This window comes from Oncorhynchus nerka, linkage group LG13 (assembly GCF_034236695.1).
Source record: "Oncorhynchus nerka isolate Pitt River linkage group LG13, Oner_Uvic_2.0, whole genome shotgun sequence".
Classification (NCBI taxonomy): Eukaryota; Metazoa; Chordata; class Actinopteri; order Salmoniformes; family Salmonidae; genus Oncorhynchus; species Oncorhynchus nerka.
In genome coordinates this window covers 73877443-73895112 of record NC_088408.1, presented here as the reverse complement: position 1 = coordinate 73895112, position 17670 = coordinate 73877443, and the positions used below count along the sequence as shown (strand labels likewise).

Here is a 17670-nt window from a genome sequence, read left to right as displayed (position 1 = left end):
TTTGTTCTGGTTACTCAGAGCATTATAGAAGTGGTTACATAAAGAATGTCAGCAAAGAAAGCGGATATAGCTAATTGTTCTTACAGGATATTACCAGAGAGCACATGATTCTGAAAGACATGTCTATCAGGTTGTTGTTTTGGCCACTGATACAGAGCTCTACTGATTATGCTCTATCTTGCTGTAAGTCATTAGTTGTATCCTGTCTTGGATGGTACGTTGTCCCGAGGGGCCCCACCGGTGCGTGTCAGTGGAGTGGTGTGGTGAGCTCTGGGAAAGAAGGGCAGGCAGTGCTCTCTGCGGCTGTGTGTGGGGTCAGTAAATCCACAGGGCCTATAATCCTGCCCCCACTTGCTCTCATTTTCCCTGTAATCCCTGATCCAGCCCAATGTTCTGAGAAGCACCCGGCCCTATGTGTGTCCGTCAGGGTAGGCAGCAGCAGAAGCCTGCAGGGAGGTTCCTCATGATCACTGGAGGTCACAGATCCCATCATGAACTGGAGGTGGATGGTGTTTACTATAAACCTTTGTGGGCCAGAGGAGTGGGGTGAGGCATAGGCACTATGGTGTGCTGGGTTGGAGAATGGGCTCTGAGCAAGTTGTTTTTCTCAAACTAGTATGAATGTAAAAAAATATATATGATGTTATATTTATTTTATTCCAATGATACAATTTCAGGCCAGAAATAAATAAAAGATACTGCAACTATAATTAACTCCTTGTCTGTCTTCCTCTGTGTTCTGCAGGTCTAAGGACTCGTCATTGTTGCCAGTGACCCGCCGTCTATCAGGGGACAGCGACTCCTCTACAGCCTCCTCTAAGGGAGGAGGAGGGACAGGGGGAGGCCGCTTCTCTCTGGGAGGCACCCGTCGCTCCGGAGAGGAGGTGGTGCTGTTGGTTAACAGGAAGGAGGGGAAGCATATAATCGAGAGGCCTGGAGAAGGCGGACAGGGCCCATCCCTGTGCCCCCCAATGCCCCGCACACGCAGCCACTCCCGGGATCGCCTCGCCCCCGCCCCCGCCTCCATCCTCAAACCCAGCCCCCCACAGGGCCCCTCTGACGGGCTCAGGAGCAGCCATGGGGAGAGGGGCCGCTCTCTCGGGCCCGAAAGTCCCCGCAGGCTCCAGACCCTGCGCTCCCACAGCCAGGGGAAGATGCCCAGCCGGAGTCGGACCAGCGATGCCAGCCCTGGACCCTCTCCCCGTCATGGGGCCTCGCAGCCCCCATCCTCTGACAGACGAGAGGAGCTCAGGACCAAACAACTGCCCCCCGCCTCCCCCAGAATCAATGGAGGTTTCTCCAGGAGACAATCATCCTCCTGCTCTAATTCACCTATCAAAGGGCTTCAGAGCAGCAGCCTCAGTAAGAAGACTGTAGTGGCTCCCCGGCCCCCCGCTCCACGCTCCCCCTCGGTGGGGAGGAGTAGGCTGCTGCCCACAGTCACCCAGGCAGGCCGGCGCTCTCCTCACTCCTCCTCCCCCCGCTCCCCTCACCACCATGGGCATGGACCCCGCTCCCCTCGAACCTCCCACGGCCCTCGCTCCAATGGGCATGGCCACAGGGGGTGGGCCAGCTCTGAACGACAGGAACCTGAGGAGGAGGGGCTAGGCTATAACTTCCAGATCCTGCCCAACCTGGACCCCCAGAAAGAGCAGGACCTGTACCGCAGCTTTGAGGCTGAGTTCCTAGCTAACACAGGGCAGCGCAGAGGGGGGCCTAGTAGACCCACAGGGGGGGGGGGCCTTCAGCTTCCTGCCTCTTCACACCCACAGCAGGGGTTGGGCCCCAAACCCTGCCCACGCCTGCCTCTGCTGACCCTAACGTCACTGACTCGGCCTACTCCTCCTCCAACTCCTCCAACTCCTCACTCAACGTGGGGGGTAAGGTAGGAGTTCTGCCTGACCTCCGGGAGTCTAAAAGAACTAACCCACGTTTCTCTGGAGGCCTGGAGGATACCCTGGCCCCACTGCATGGCCATAGCCCTGGCGGACTATCCAACGGTGGGCACGCAGAACCAGAGCGCTGGGGCGGGCGAGGTGGAGGTCTCAGGAAGCTCCCTGCCATCTCCAGTTCCATAGACGAAGGGGAGCTCCTGTCCTCCTTGCCCAGCCGGAGAGACTTGGAGCTGGGCATATCTCTCAGCCATGCCCCCTCACAACTTCCTTTCCACCGCAGGAGCATGAATGGGGGGGGGCATGTCAGTGGTGCTCTAGTAGAGGTGCTGATGGAGAGCCAGCAGGGTCAGCTGGGCTGGGGCTCGGGGCCTGAGGGAGACGTCCCACTGGAGGATCACCAACCAAGCGTCCCCTACGACCTGGAGGGTGGAGACCACAACGATGACCTCCCTCCCCCAGAGTCTTGTCCCTCGCCCATCCCCCTGCCCCCCTCGGAGGACGGCTCCTTCCAGGAAGACTCCTCCAGTGAGAGCTCCTCCATGTGCTTCAGCCTGAGTGAATCACGCTCAGAGTACTCTCCTCCACCTCCTCCCCTGGCCAATGGGGATGCAGTTGATGGGGGTGTAGTCTTCCGGCCCAAGAGGGCAGGGAAAAAGGCTGACAGGGTGCCCTCCATCTACAAGCTCAAGCTGAGGCCCAGGATCAGACCCCGTACAGACAACAGGCCAGGGAACAGCCCGTCACGTATCCCCACCCCAGTCAGCTACAGAGACCTTCAGGCCAGGGGCAGCCATACTCCCCTCCAGACCCCTACCCCGCCACAGTCCCCTCAGAGCTCCCATTCCAACGACCATTCACCCTCACGAAAGGCCATGCACCAGGCCTTTGCCGACCTGATCCACCCCCAGTCACGCTCCCCTGCCATGGGCAACAGGGACCGCTCCTACTCTGTGGAGTCAGAGAGCGGCTTGGACACTGAGGCCTGGATGTAACACACAACTAACTAATCCTGATGATGCTGATATAGAAAAGTCTGTTGTCAAATGAAACTGACTACTGTCTAAAATAGACTGGAGACTGGGCTACAGACTATTTTTTATAGAGCATGTTGCACACTCCCTCATTTTGTCATGCAGTCATGCCCTTTCCTACCTATAACGGTCAGGGTTTCAGTATCCAATTATATTCTTTGCACTCTAAGCCTAATTATTTATTACCAAAGGATCGATCCCGAATCGAATACTATTGTTTAAGTTGAATGGATTTATTGGCATTATATGGGGATGCTTTGTTCAATCATAAAGTGTCTAATACAAAGCAGGCACTGTCTTGAAAGCCCCATGCTATATACGCATCGCTGAAGAATTGTCAGGGCTGATGGGGAGGAAAGAACCCCAGGCAGAAGCAGTGAATCACAAGCATCATCATCAAGTCAACTGGACTGGCTCCCTCTAGTGGACAGTGTATGCCACAGCATCTCTGTCTGCTTTGATTGTCAAAATACTGGTGTGGAGAGCGTGCTGTAACAAATACTTTCTCTCATTCTCCATACTGCCACTCACCCTCTGCTCCTTACCTTCTGTGGATCTTTACACATCTAATCTGTATTGGACTTATATATCAATACAATACTCTACAATAATTTACTGTACAATGTTCACATCTAACAGTCCTTTGGACTTCGTATTCCATATGTGCACTTCTACTCACCTTCCCCCACCAACCCTCTGCATCCTGACTTGTTCATTGTCATACATGTATGATGTCACTTTCTCACTGCCAATCCACATGGCCATGATTGAGTGATGTCTTCTGATTCGTTTTTGAGCTTTTATTGTGGAAATATACAAAGTAGTATTTTTCACATTATGTTCTATGTGTTAACTGCAGTCTGGGGCAAGAGTAAGATAATATGTCATTGTCACTGAAACATACTTCCAATGATCAAGATTTATCTCAACTTGAAAATCAACACTAAAATATGTGTACAAAAGAGTAAGTTAAGTGGATGAATGTGTTTATATATGTGCATGTGTATATACAGTGCCAGTTAAAAGTTTGGACACACCTACTCATTCCAGGGTTTCTCTTAATTTTTTACTATTTTCTACATTGTAGAATAATGTTGAAGACATCAAAACTATGAAATAACACATATGGAATCATGTAGTAACCAAAAATGTGTTGAACAAATCAAAATATATTTTATATTTAAAATTATTTGAAGTAGTCACCCTTTGCCTTGATGACAGCTTTGCACACTCTTCTCTCAACCAGCTTCATGAGGTAGTCACCTGGAATTAATTTAAATTAAGAGGTGTGCCTTGTTAAAATGTAATTTGTGGAATTTCTTTCCTTAATGCATTTGAGCCAATCAGTTGTGTTGTGACAAGGTAGGGGTGGTTTACAGAAGATAGCCCTATTTGGTAAAAGACCAAGTCCATATTATGGCAAGAACAGCTCAAATAAGCAAAGAGAAATGACAGTCCATCCTTTCTTTTAAGACATGAAGGTCAGTCCATACAGAAATTTCAAGAACTTTCAACGTTTCTTCAAATGCAGTCGTAAAAACCATCAAGCTCTATGATGAAACTGTCTCTCATGAGGACCGCCACAGGAAAGGAAAACCCAGAGTTACCTCTGCTGCACAGGATAAGTTCATTAGGAGTTACCAGCCTCAGAAATTGCAACCCAAATGAATGCTTCAGAGTTCAAGTAACAGACACATCTCAACATCAACTGTTCAGAGGAGACTGTGTGAATCAGGCCTTCATGGTTGAATTGCTGCAAAGAAACCACTACTAAAGGACACCAATAATAAGAAGAGAGTTGCTTGGGCCAAGAAACACGAGCAATGGACTTTAGACCGGTGGAAATCTGTCCTTTGGTCTGATGAGTCCAAATTTGAGATTTTTGGCCGCTGTGTCTTTGTGAAACGCAGAGTAGGTGAACGGCTGATCTCCGCATGTGTGGTTCCCACCGTGAAGCATGGAGGAGGAGGTGTGATGGTGTGGGAGTGCTTTAATGGTGACACTGTCGGTTATTTATTTTCAAATTCAAGGCACACTTAACCAGCATGGTTGCCACAGCATTCTGCAGCCATACACCATCCGCATCTGGTTTGCGTTTAGTGGGACTATCATTTGTCTTTCATCAGGACAATGACCCAAAACACACCTCCAGGCTGTGTAAGGGCTATTTGACCATGGAGAGTGATGTAGTGCTGCATCAGATGACCTGGCCTCCATATTCACCCAACCTCAATCCAATTGAGATGGTTTGGGATGAGTTGGACTGCAGAGTGAAGGAAAAGCAGCCAACAAGTGCTCAGCATATGTGGGAAGTCCTTCAAGACTGTTGGAAAAGCATTCATCATGAAGCTGGTTGAGAGAATGCCAAGAGTGTGCAAAGCTCTCATCAAGGCAAAGGGTGGCTACTTTGAACAATCTCAAATATAAAATATATGTTTCCAACTTTTTTGGTTACTACATGATTCCATATGTGTTATTTCATAGTTTTGATGTCAGCACTATTATTCTACAATGTAGAAAATAGTAAATATAAAGAAAAACCTTGGAATGAGTAGCTGTGTCCAAACGTTTGACTGGTACTGTACATGTATATGTATACTTGCATAAAGATGTGGTTATAGTGTATATAACAAGACATAATTATGAAATGTGTAAATATTTGCTGTATGGGGTTATATGCTGCCTTAGCTATGCAATATTGCTGTTGGAAATGCCTTGACAATTCCCTTTGCCTTAAAATGTGTGTTTGAGTGTGGTTTGAGAATGTTAGTGCCCAACAACAACACCCATCCAACGTGAGTGTCATTGCCATCACCATCAGTTTGTTTCTCAGTGTAGAATTGTTCAACGACACTAAATTAAAAGAAGCACTTTTTTTTAGATGGATTATAATCTATTTGTATAATAGATACATAGACAAACCAATCTTTCGTGAAAGTGTCTTCAGTGACATCTAGTGGTTGTAAAAAGTGTCATATTTGGATGAAATTCCTTTGAGTTTTATATTAACATATTGAGTTTTGAATCATGTGCTTTGCTGGATTGGTTTGGAGTAGATGATTGTTCATCGTGATGTACTCTGTGGTGTATTGAAATGGCTTAAGAATATGTGTAGGTTTTTCTTGAGGGCTTTTATGTGGAGAATGGACATGAATAATTGATAGTGTAATGGTTTTGTCTGTCCCCTGTTATGGACTCTGCCTTATTGGCAATATCAATAACAGAGCAGGCCAGGGATCTGAATGTGGGGTTGACACTTTAACAAGGCTTTAGAGCCTGTAAAACTACTATGAATGGTTTTACAGTGGAATGACAGGGACCTTTGCTGCAGTGGGTTTTCAGTAATCGGGTTGCACGAGCAGAGGTGGTGTGCGCACATCTGTCAGCAATCTGAATCTGAGTACGTACTGTATAGGAATATGTACCAGGTGTTCTGGTGTCAATGGGAACATGGTAGCATTGCTGATGAAAAGAAGGGAGGGATGTAGTTGGTCTTATTTATTTATTTATGAATTGGTCTCGAGTTACAGGTATGGCTCGAAGTGAAAAACAATGATGTATGTAGAGTCTGAAGGTGAGGGCCCAGAATAAGTCATAAAAGGGAAATAAAAAATGTTGTTAGAACTGTGGCTCTCCATTATCCTTATGGCTTTAGCCAGAGCCCATAGTTCAGTAATGCACAGGGTTCCAGGGACCTTATCAATTCTCTGCAGACACTTTTACATTTTTAAATTTTTATTTCACTTTTATTTAACCAGGTAGGCAAGTTGAGAACAAGTTCTCATTTACAACTGCGACCTGGCCAAGATAAAGCAAAGCAGTTCGACACATGCAACAACACAGAGTTACACATGGAGTAAAACAAACATACAGTCAATAATACAGTAGAAAAATAAGTATATATACAATGTGAGCAAGTGAGGGAGGTAAAGGCAAAAAAAAGGCCATGGCGGCGAATCAAATACAATATAGCAAGTTAAACACTGGAATGGTTGATTTGCAGTGGAATAATGTGCAAAGTAGAGATAGAAATAATGGGGTGCAAAGAAGCAAAATAAATAAATACAGTAGGGGGAGAGGTAGTTGTTTGGGCTAAATTATAGGTGGGCTATGTACAGGTACAGTAATCTGTGAGCTGCTCTGACAGCTGGTGCTTAAAGCTAGTGAGGGAGATAAGTGTTTCCAGTTTCAGAGATTTTTGTAGTTCGTTCCAGTCATTGGCAGCAGAGAACTGGAAGGAGAGGCGGCCAAAGGAAGAATTGGTTTTGGGGGTGACCAGAGCGATATACCTGCTGGAGCGCGTGCTACAGGTGGGTGCTGCTATGATGACCAGCGAGCTGAGATAAGGGGGGACTTTACCTAACAGGGTCTTGTAGATGATCTGGAGCCAGTGGGTATGGCGACGAGTATGAAGCGAGGGCCAGCCAACGAGAGCATACAGGTTGCAATGGTGGGTAGTATACGGGGCTTTGGTGGCATAACAGAATGCACTGTGATAGACTGCATCCAATTTATTGAGTAGGGTATTGGAGGCTATTTTGTAAATGACATCGCCGAAGTCGAGGATTGGTAGGATGGTCAGTTTTTTGAGGGTATGTTTGGCAGCATGAGTGAAGGATGCTTTGTTGTGAAACAGGAAGCCAATTCTAGATTTAACTTTGGATTGGATATGTTTGATGTGAGTCTGGAAGGAGAGTTTACAGTCTAACCAGACACCTAGGTATTTGTAGATGTCCACATATTCTAAGTCAGAGCCGTCCAGAGTAGTGATGTTGGACAGGCGGGCAGGTGCAGGCAGCGATCGGTTGAAGAGCATGCATTTAGTTTTACTTGTATTTAAGAGCAATTGGAGGCCACGGAAGGAGAGTTGTATGGCATTGAAGCTCGCCTGGAGGGTTGTTAACACAGTGTCCAAAGAAGGGCCAGAAGTATACAGAATGGTATCGTCTGCGTAGAGGTGGATCAGAGACTCACCAGCAGCAAGAGCGACATCATTGATTTATACAGAGAAGAGAGTCGGTCCAAGAATTGAACACTGTGGCACCCCCATAGAGACTGACAGAGGCCCGGACAACAGACCGGGTGGCAACAATTGAGGCAGATAATTTTAGAAAGAGAGGGTCCAGATTGTCTAGCCCGGCTGATTTGTAGGGGTCCAGATTTTGCAGCTCTTTCAGAGCATCCGCTGACTCGATTTGGGAGAAGAAGAAATGGGGAAGGCTTGGGCGAGTTGCTGTGGGGGGTGCAGTGCTGTTGACCGGGGTAGGGGTAGCCAGGTGGAAAGCTTGGCCAGCCGTAGAAAAATGCTTATTGAAATGATCAATTATAGTGGATTTATCGGTGGTGACAGTGTTTCCTATCTTCAGTGCAGTGGGCAGCTGGGAGGAGGTGTTCTTATTGTCCATGGACTTTACAGTGTCCCAGAACTTTTTTGAGTTTTTGTTGCAGGAAGCAAATTTCTGCTTGAAAAAGCTAGCCTTGGCTTTTCTAACTGCCTGTGTATATTGGTTTCTATCCTCTACTTGAGGCCATAGGTGGTGTTCTACTATTTCTGAGAATGTTTTCATGTATTTTTGTGTCTTTGACTTGAGGATTTTGGTTGTTCAAATATTTGCTTTTAACATGTTTTATCATGCCAATTAATGTCCACACATCAACCAAATAGTCACAGTACAGCAGATGCTGTTATGCTTTTGCTGTATTAAGGGAACACTCCAGCAATGAATATAGCCAATCCAAGAGGGTCACTGGTTTTGTTGATAACTACACAGGGAGGAGCCAACCTACACACTGCCTATTAACTGCTCAAAGATACCGTTGCATTTTTATTTGACCCCCCACTGGCATAAGTAGGCTCTGTTTGCATTATTAGCCAATATACATTTTCTCTCTTCACTGACCCAATGAAAAGTTGGGTCCATTTCATTGTATTGCTTTTACATGTGGCTGTCTTTAAAAAAAGTACTATTTATATATTTGTTTTTGATACATTTTCAATTAAAATGTTCAATTATCAAATGGGTTTGAAATATTAAAACATGCATGATGGGTAAGCAAGTGACAGATGTTTTCCAGTAAACATGTTGAAAACCATGGTCTAATGATTGAGTTTGGCAATTCAACTGTAATTGCAAAATGATTTTCTAGTTTAACTTTCTCCTTAGGGTGCAACATTTCTTTTGATTGTCAAACACTGCTTTTAAAATAACTAATTATCTCTCTCTCTCTCTCTCGCTCTCCCTTTTATCTCTGATATCTCTGTCTAAATTGTATAATAAAAAGTAATGAAATGAAACGGATTGTCACATCAATTTTGAATGTCCATTTGAATTTATTTTTGTGTTTAAGCATCATTTGCTGATGTTATTTTCTATCAAATAATGACAATTAAATGTACTGAAGATGAGTACTTAACATTTGTGGAATTTGTCTGTATTAAATAGCAATACTGCAAAACCAAGACCTCACTCTTCCTTGAAAAATCAATTGCTGTCAAGCTGTTCTTGAAATAAAATATGTTCCTCTGATATTTCTCTAATCAACTGTGTTTTTATTGTTGAAACTTTTAGTGAGATGATGATGAGAGGACCTCTAATCATGCCAATGGTGACTGAGGTTAGTCTATGCACTAGGTTGTGAAGCAACTTTTTAAATGACACTAGAAAGTCCATAGGCCCTATAACCAAAAGTAATTAAAAACCATTTTTCACAGTGCTAACCACCATAAAATCCAGGGAAGATGAAGAGGATGAAGCGGAAGCATTCTCATATCTCACATTTCTGACCTTGTTGACATGGCACATTATGTTTCTATTTAGCATACACATTTCTTTAGTTTTATACAGGTGCCTGCATGTTTGTGTGTGACACAGAGAGAGAGAGACATTTTGGTATTCAGATAAATGTTTTCATCTTTTTAAATAAGACTGTGATCAAGTTCCATCTCAGTTTTGGCATAATATAGCAGGTTGACATTTTTGTCTGAATTGTAGCGACCCGCACAGACAGCTGTGTGTTATGTGCTAGGAAGGACTCATACCCCATACCACGTATCGATGAGTCGCTGGACCTGGTTAGGGGGTCCTCCTGGTTCTCCTCACTAGACCTCCGCAGCGGCTACTGGCAGGTGCCCCTCTCCCCAGAGGCCAGAGCCAAAACTGCGTTCTCCACTAACAGAGGACACTGGCAGTTCAAGGTCCTGTGCTTTGGCCTGTGCAACGCTCCAGCTACTTTTGAGCGTTTGATGGACAGGGTGCTGGATGGCATCCCCCGACAGACAGCAGTGTCTGGTATACCTCGATGACATCCTGGCCCATGGCAGCTCCTTCCAGTCAGCCCTGGGGGCGCTACGGCGTGTGCTGGAGAGGGTGGCTGCCGCAGGTCTGAAGCTCCACCCCGAGAAGTGCCACTTCATGAGGAGAGAGGTGTCCTTCTTGGGCCACCGAGTGGGGAAGGAGGGGATCAGCACCATGGAGGACAAGGTAGGGGCTGTCAGAGACTGGCCCACCCCCACCGACCAGCGTCAGCTGAAGAGCTTCCTGGGCCTGGCCTCGTACTACAGGAGGTTTGTACGGGGCTTCTCAAGCATTGCTGCTCCACTGAACCGCCTGCTGCCGAAGGACAAGGCTTTCACTTGGACAGTGGAGTGTGAGGAGGCGTTCAACACCCTGGAAACGTGCACTGATCGAGGCCCCGTGCTCGCCCCCTTGACCTCACCTTGCCCTTTATCCTGGACACAGACGCGAGCAATGTGGGCATGGGTGGGGTGCTGGCCCAGGTGGGGCCAGAGGGGGAGAGAGTGGTGGCGTACTTCAGCAAAACATTTGACAAACATGAGCGCCGCTGCTGTGTCACCCGGCGGAGCTCTTGGCTGTTGTGGCTTCCGTCAAACACTTCAAGTACTACCTGGGTGGTCTGCCCTTTACTGTAAGGACTGACCACTCTGCTCTCCAGTGGCTCATGTCTTTCAGAGAGCCAGAGGGGCAGGTGGCACGCTGGTTGGAGGAGCTTCAGCCGTATGACTTCACGGTGGTGCACAGGGCAGGGCACGCCACTCCAACGCCGACGCCATGTCCCGTCGGCCCTGTACTGCAGACGGCTGCCGCCACTGTGAACGGAGAGAGGGACGGGAGAGAGAGCTGCGGGCAGAGGAGGGTGTCTGTGCCACAGTGTGTCGGGCGAGCGGGCCTGTCTGCTGTGAGCTGCAGACTGTCGACGTGGCTGAATGGCGGCAGCAGCAGGGACGGGACACAGACCTACAGCCAGTGCTACAGTGGGTAGAGGCGCAGGTGAGGCCACCATGGGAAGAGGTGACAGCGCTCTCACTCGCGACCAAAGGGTTGTGGTCGAAGTTTGAGAGACTGCGGCTGGCTGATGGCGTGCTACAGCGGGCATGGAAGGAGTCAGCTACGGGAGAGGAGAGGTGGCAGGTGGTGGTCCCAAAAGCATTGCGGGAGGCTGTGCTCCAGAGTACTCATGGGGGTGGGGACTGGACACTTTGGGGTCACAAAAACACTGCGCCGTCTCCGTCAGGGCTTCTACTGGGGGCAGCACAAGAGGGATGTGGAGGACTTTGTCGCCGCTGTGACAACTGCACAGCGAGAAAGGGCCCCTCAGGCCGCTCTCATGCTCAGCTCCAACAGTTCCCAGTGGGGGCTCCCATGGAGAGGGTGGGAGTGGATGTAGTTGGGCCGTTCCCCACCACAGACAGTGGAAACCGCTGGGTGCTCACGGCCATGGACTATTTCACAAAATGGCCCGAGGCCTATGCTCTGCCTGACCAGGAGGCAGAGACCATCGTCGACGCCCTGACAGCGGGGATGTTCAGCAGGTTTGGAGCTGCAGAGTCCATCCACAGCGACCAAGGCAGAAACTTTGAGTCCCGTGTGTTCGCCACCATGTGTGAGAGGCTGGGCATGCACAAGACCCGCACTACTCCTCTCCATCCTCAAAGTGATGGCCTTGTGGAGCGCTTCAACAAAACGCTTGGACAGCAGCTGGCCATCGTCTCTTCCAAACACCAGCGTGACTGGGACAAGCACCTGTCTATGGTCCTCATGGCATGCCGCTCCGCTGTCCAAGACTCCACCTCCTGCACGCCTGCCCTCCTCATGCTGGGGAGAGAGATCCGCACCCCTGCGGAGATGGCGTTTGGTCGGCCCCTGGATAGCCCTCATGTTCCTCCGGGGCCGGAGTATGCCCGGAGACTCCAGGACCTCCAGGCCCACACCTTCGCCAGAGAGCAGCTGGTGAATGCAGGTGTGAGGCAGAAAAGGAACTATGACGTGCACACCCGGGGAAGGCACTTTGTGGCTGGGGAGCTGGTCTGGGTCTACAGCCCCCTAAGGAAAAAGGCAGATGCCCCAAGTTGGACAGTCACTGGGTGGGACCCTGCAGTGTCCTGGAGAGGGTAGGGGAGGTTGTGTACCGGGTGCAGCTTCCTCCCAGGGGGAGAAAGGTGGCACTGCACCGGGACAGGTTAGCCCCATACAGAGGGGCCTCTTCTCCCCAAACCCCAGGAACACCCACAATTCCCCTCTCTGGCAATGACATTCTCCAGGCACCCACCCTCAGGTGCCGCAGACAAGGCTCCAGACAGCCCACTCCCCCTGTCTCCCCCTGTGTCACCGCGTGGTTCCCCAGAACCACGGACTGTATTACCCGTTCCCGCTTCCTTGTCCCCCATATCCCTGCCTTCATCCCCTGGTTCCCAGAGGGGCACTCTGCGACCATCACGGCCACGCAGGCAAAGGAGACCTCCGGGTCGCTTCAGAGACTTTGTTTGTTCCCTCGGGGACGAGGGACTTTGTGGTGGGGGGCTGTGTAGCGACCCGCACAGACAGCTGTGTGTTATGTGCTAGGCTAGGAGGTGGTTGTGTTGTACTGACCAGTACCCGGTGTTCGCGGGGTCCGACATGTCAATCAACCTGCTATCTGCCAATCACGGGAATGCCTGGAATGTTCTGATGCCGGGCATCCTGGTGGTTGGCGGAGTGGCGTGGAGGGGGGTTGGGCATTGGAAGTTAAGACCAGGTTCAGCCTTTGTTCTCTCTCTCTTATGTCTGGGCTTCACAAGAGAAGGTCACGATTGGCTTGTGGGTTATCTGTCATCTATTTGGCGTGTGCTACGGCCCAAACAGTAGCCTGTGTAAAGTTGGTTCAATAAACCGTCAATTCGCAAACTCAAGCCTCTGTCTGGACAATTGTTCATTTATGATCTAGTCAGGTCATTACAGAATATTCAAGAAAAAGGCTTGATTGGTCTATTTACGATGTGGAAACAAATGTGATCTGATACCCACTTAATGATAATCTTCTCACCAAATTAGTCATTTTCATAATTATTATCCACCTAAAATTACCTTATTGCGGAAGTCGGAAGTAAAAAAACACCATGATCGATGATAGCTATTCAAGTGGGAGGGAACGAAGGCCAAGTAAAACACACACTTCGCAACGGTAAGCTGCTTTCGATTTTCTCTGCTGTTTTATTCTGTGTCGTGTCTAATTTTAACTTCAGTAGGCACGTTCATTCTGTGGGGTTGGATTTGAAAATAGGTCGATAGATTAAGAGCTTTACTATCCCGGCAAAGGCTCCATAAGCCTCTACTTTAGAAGGTAATTTCTTTAGACAGCAGCATAGCATCAGCTACAGTACCTAGCTGAGCAGCAGGTTCATTCATCAAGCAAATATGGAGTGGGCTAATCAATTATGCGTGAGTAATCAGTCGAAGTTAGAAAGAGCAGTTTTAAATCTGATTTGTGCCATTCGATTTGGCTTGATATAATTTTAGCTTTAAAAATGAACGAGAGCAAAGCCGATGAAGTGCTAACCATTCTGGCGAACTAACGTTAGCTAGCAGTTGTTGGCTATTACTGTTTGCTAGCGATGCTCGGAATGACAAGGAGGAAGTGTGAACATGTGTAGCTAGTTAGTTATGATAACAATAGTTTGCCAGGGTTTTTAACACTACCTTAACCTCATAGGTCATAGCTAAGTAGCTAGCTAAGTGACAGGGTATTCAAATAGTTTAGTGGGGCCCCGCGTTAAACTAGCATTGGATATTGATTAGTACTAGGTTAGCTACTGTACATTGTTGGGTTTAACTAGAGCTGGCAAGAAAGGCATTTCACTGTACTTGCACGTGATATTGAAACTTGAAACTGTTTTAACTAAGTTTCCAGCCAAGTAGCTAACACTATTAGTAACCTAGCTGTTTGCTAACTAATAACAATCTGTCAATAGCTTTTGACTGCTGTCAGAGATGCCACTCAGTTTGTCAATTTCAGCTCATTTACTAGACCTTGACAAATTTGCTAACTAGGTAGCTGTTGAAAATATTGATTAATTTACAGAAAATTGTCTTTGGGGAAGTAACATTATTTACTTCATGCTAGATGCAGTCAGTCAGTGTTTTAGGCTACATTTGCGTTATGACAGCTGGCCGTTGCCTGCCAGTTATTTCCATAACACAGAAATTAATGTAGGCTTACTGTTAGTTGATATTTCTTCACAAAGGGCCACAGATCTGATAGCCATGATACAGTTAGTTTATACCTACACTTTGGATGTAGGCAACACCTTTTATTCATGTGCCTCAAGTCAATAAAATGTTAACTAGCATAACTATTTAGGCTTAACCTAAATATATTTCTCCAGCTTCTGAATCAGATTGACTGACCACTGCTCTTGCCTGCGTTGTAGCCAAGCTAGTGACTAGGTAGTCAGCAATGACAGCTTCCCATTAGCAAGGAGTCTAACATTGTGCATGTTTTTGTTCTGGTGAGAGCATGAGATTGGGAAGAGAGTAGCGGGGGGGAAAAAGAAGAGAGTATTGAGTTTAGTCCCAGGGAATTTGACGAGGGTCCTGTCTATTGAACCACCACAGCACTGTAATTTAAAAACTTGTCCAGCCAGTGTGGTGGGCAGCAACATTGTTATCAATGCCCGACCAGACAGCCTCTCAACAGGCATTGTGCTTTCTGCACTATCACTTTGGGAGCAGGGTGTGATAACATGGTAGTCATTTGTGCCATTTTTCTAGTACTCTGGTTGTTTTGTATGTCTAAATTATTTTTCATACTGTCAATACTTTTGATATCTATAAGACTACCTCATGCAGAAAAAAAAGTAAGTACTAGAATTGGGTTAATGTTGATGGATGAAATACTCAAGAGCCAATACACTGACTACTCACAGCATAATTTATATTGCATTATATCAACATGTGAGGCCCAATCTCATCCTGAAGTGCTAAAGTTGGGTGTGGAAGGGGGCTGTTAATCCAGTGAAATAAGAGACAAATGTTTTTAATTTCACAGGAGCTTTGCTACTTTCAAGGCCTGCTACTTTGCAGTGTTTTTTTTTTAGTGCAGAGAACAGTCAGTTTTTTTCTTAGTGGGAAGATCCATCACATGAAGGTGGTGGATCGAGTGTGGTATTCAACAACAGGAAAGGGATAATGCTGTGTGGTATTCAACAACAGGAAAGGGATAATGCTGTGTGGTATTCAACAACAGGAAAGGGATAATGCTGTGTGGTATTCAACAACAGGAAAGGGATAATGCTGTGTGCTACAGACTGAGATTCCGTCGACTCCAAACGACAGGTCCAGTCAGAGGCCGGCTGATTAAGTAGGCCTATGTGCTGACTAGGAGGTTTTTAACTTGTTTAGGGGTTGTCGACCAATGTGTTTTAACACAATGGACAATGTGTAATCGCGTAAAAAAACATCAAAGCTAAGTGTCCAAGTGATGAAGACTTCCTCCTATTTTGCCTGCACTTGCACTTCTACAATTTCCTGTCTTCTTTGCAGATCCCTCTCCTTCTAGGAAAAATATACCTTGGTGCCTGTTTTTCATTCATTCTTTTGCGCTCTCTCTTGCAGGAGAACCGGCAATTTGGATCCAAGATGACGGACTCTAAGTATTTCACCACTACCAAGAAAGGTCTGGCCCACTTTGACTTTCAAAAGTGAATTTTAAATATATACATTTAAAAAATACAGTATCAAAATTCATTCAGAGCTGCTGTTTTTAGGCTACTCTTATCATATTAGTCATGACTTGATTTTAGGCCCGAATCTAAATGGTGTGTAGGCTTAATCAAAATATGGAAACAGGCTTCATGACCCCGCTGATGGAAAGAGCCACCATGTGTAACGATGGTTGACTTAGAGAATGTTATATCGAGAATGTTCTAGAAATGAATTGCTCCCAACCACATACTGTCACAAAAAATACATGTCAGGTTCAGGGTATTTACAGCCAAGAGAAAGCAACATCAACAAAAGGAGTAGAAAACCGGGCTCAGCAGCAGCCTGGCTATGTGTGTTTTGTGTGTTTGGCTGATGAAAGCAGGAATAGAACAGCTGAGGTTGTCCTCTAAATAAGATTAGGGCCGCAGGCTTTAGCACTCCTTAAGTTAGCCCTCCTGCTGTCCCTCTGGCTTTCCCCAGCTCTCTGCCTCGCTCTGCATCCTCTCTCACCTCTTCAAAAACAGCCCCCAAACATCCAGCCAATCACTACCATTCAAACTGATATAGTGCTTATGAAGGAGACTTGTCTCTTCATGTCTGTTTGCCTTGTATGAGACATTGGAGTCAGAAGTGCTGCATAAGCAACCCTTCACTTTGATTTATTGTCCTTCAGGCAGATCATCACTACTCTGTGTGTAGGTGTGAGGGAGGCTCATTAATGGGTTTTCTACACTTGGAACCAGGGGGAAGTTGTGCTCAAGGTTAAGCCCACAGACAGTGGTGTTTGAGAGTAAACACTCCTATCCAAGCCCAGAGAGAAGCTGAACTGATCTGTAGTGTTACCTGAGGACAGGCTGCACTGCGAAGAGGTTGAAGTCCAGCCTCTGCTCTGTCTGTGTTTGTCTTTGCACCTATTGCACATGCAGTGGTGGAAAAAGTACCCAATTGTCATACTTGAGTAAAAGTATAGATCCCTTTTAATGAAAGTTACTCAAGTAAAAGTCACCCAGTAAAATACTACTTGAGTAAATGTCTAAAAGTATTTGTGTGCAAATATACTTAAGTATGTAAAGTATGAAGCATTTCAAATTCCTTATATTAAGCAAAGCAGATAGCACAATTTTCTTGTTTTTTTAAATTTACGGACAGCCAGGGGCACACTCCAACACTCAGACATAATTTACAAAAGATGCATTTGTGTTTAGTGAGTCTGCTAGGCCAGAGGCAGTAGGGATGACCACGTGTTCTCTTGAGAAGTACATGAATTGGACAATTTTCCTGTCCTGAAAAGCATTCAACATTTAATGAGTACTTTTGGGTGTCAGAAAAAATCGAGTAAAAAGTACATCATTTTCTTTAGTAATGTAGTAAAGTAAAAGTTGTCAAGTACAGATACCCCCCTAAAAAACGACTTAAGTAGAAATATTTTAAAGTACTACTTATGTACTTTACACCACTGCCTACATGTACAGTAGGCCCTTCAAATAGAACAAGTCTGCAGATGTATCTTGGAGATGTGCATGGTTTGTTTAACTTTTTTTTAAAATATAAATATATTTTTTTATTAACCCATCCACCACCACCCCCCTCTTCGGAGGACACATCTTTTTTGGGATTTTCAGCTTTTCTGCTACATATACATACATTTGACATGCATGGTACTTTTATATGCAATAATACATTACTGAACATGAGCTCTTTAATCCCACCCCTCAACCACTCTGTCCATCCCATCTATCAATATAGACCAGCCTCTATGGAGTGTTG

At 46.5% G+C, this 17670-nt stretch overlaps 2 protein-coding genes across 2 annotated transcripts in view; both read left to right on the top strand.

Annotated features, from left to right (window-relative positions):
* LOC115140104 (GAS2-like protein 1) overlaps nt 1–9464 on the top strand; it is a 55133-nt gene extending 45669 nt beyond the window's left edge. Inside the window, 2 exon segments of the mRNA XM_029678210.2 lie at nt 746–1776; nt 1779–9464. Of these exon segments, the coding sequence (XP_029534070.2) occupies nt 746–1776; nt 1779–2887 (2140 nt within the window). The 3' untranslated portion in view covers nt 2888–9464.
* A 4087-nt stretch (nt 9465–13551) lies between these two features.
* LOC115140103 (AP-1 complex subunit beta-1-like) overlaps nt 13552–17670 on the top strand; it is a 43734-nt gene continuing 39615 nt past the window's right edge. The window contains 2 exon segments of the mRNA XM_065026670.1: nt 13552–13641; nt 15814–15874. Of these exon segments, the coding sequence (XP_064882742.1) occupies nt 13618–13641; nt 15814–15874 (85 nt within the window). The 5' untranslated portion in view covers nt 13552–13617.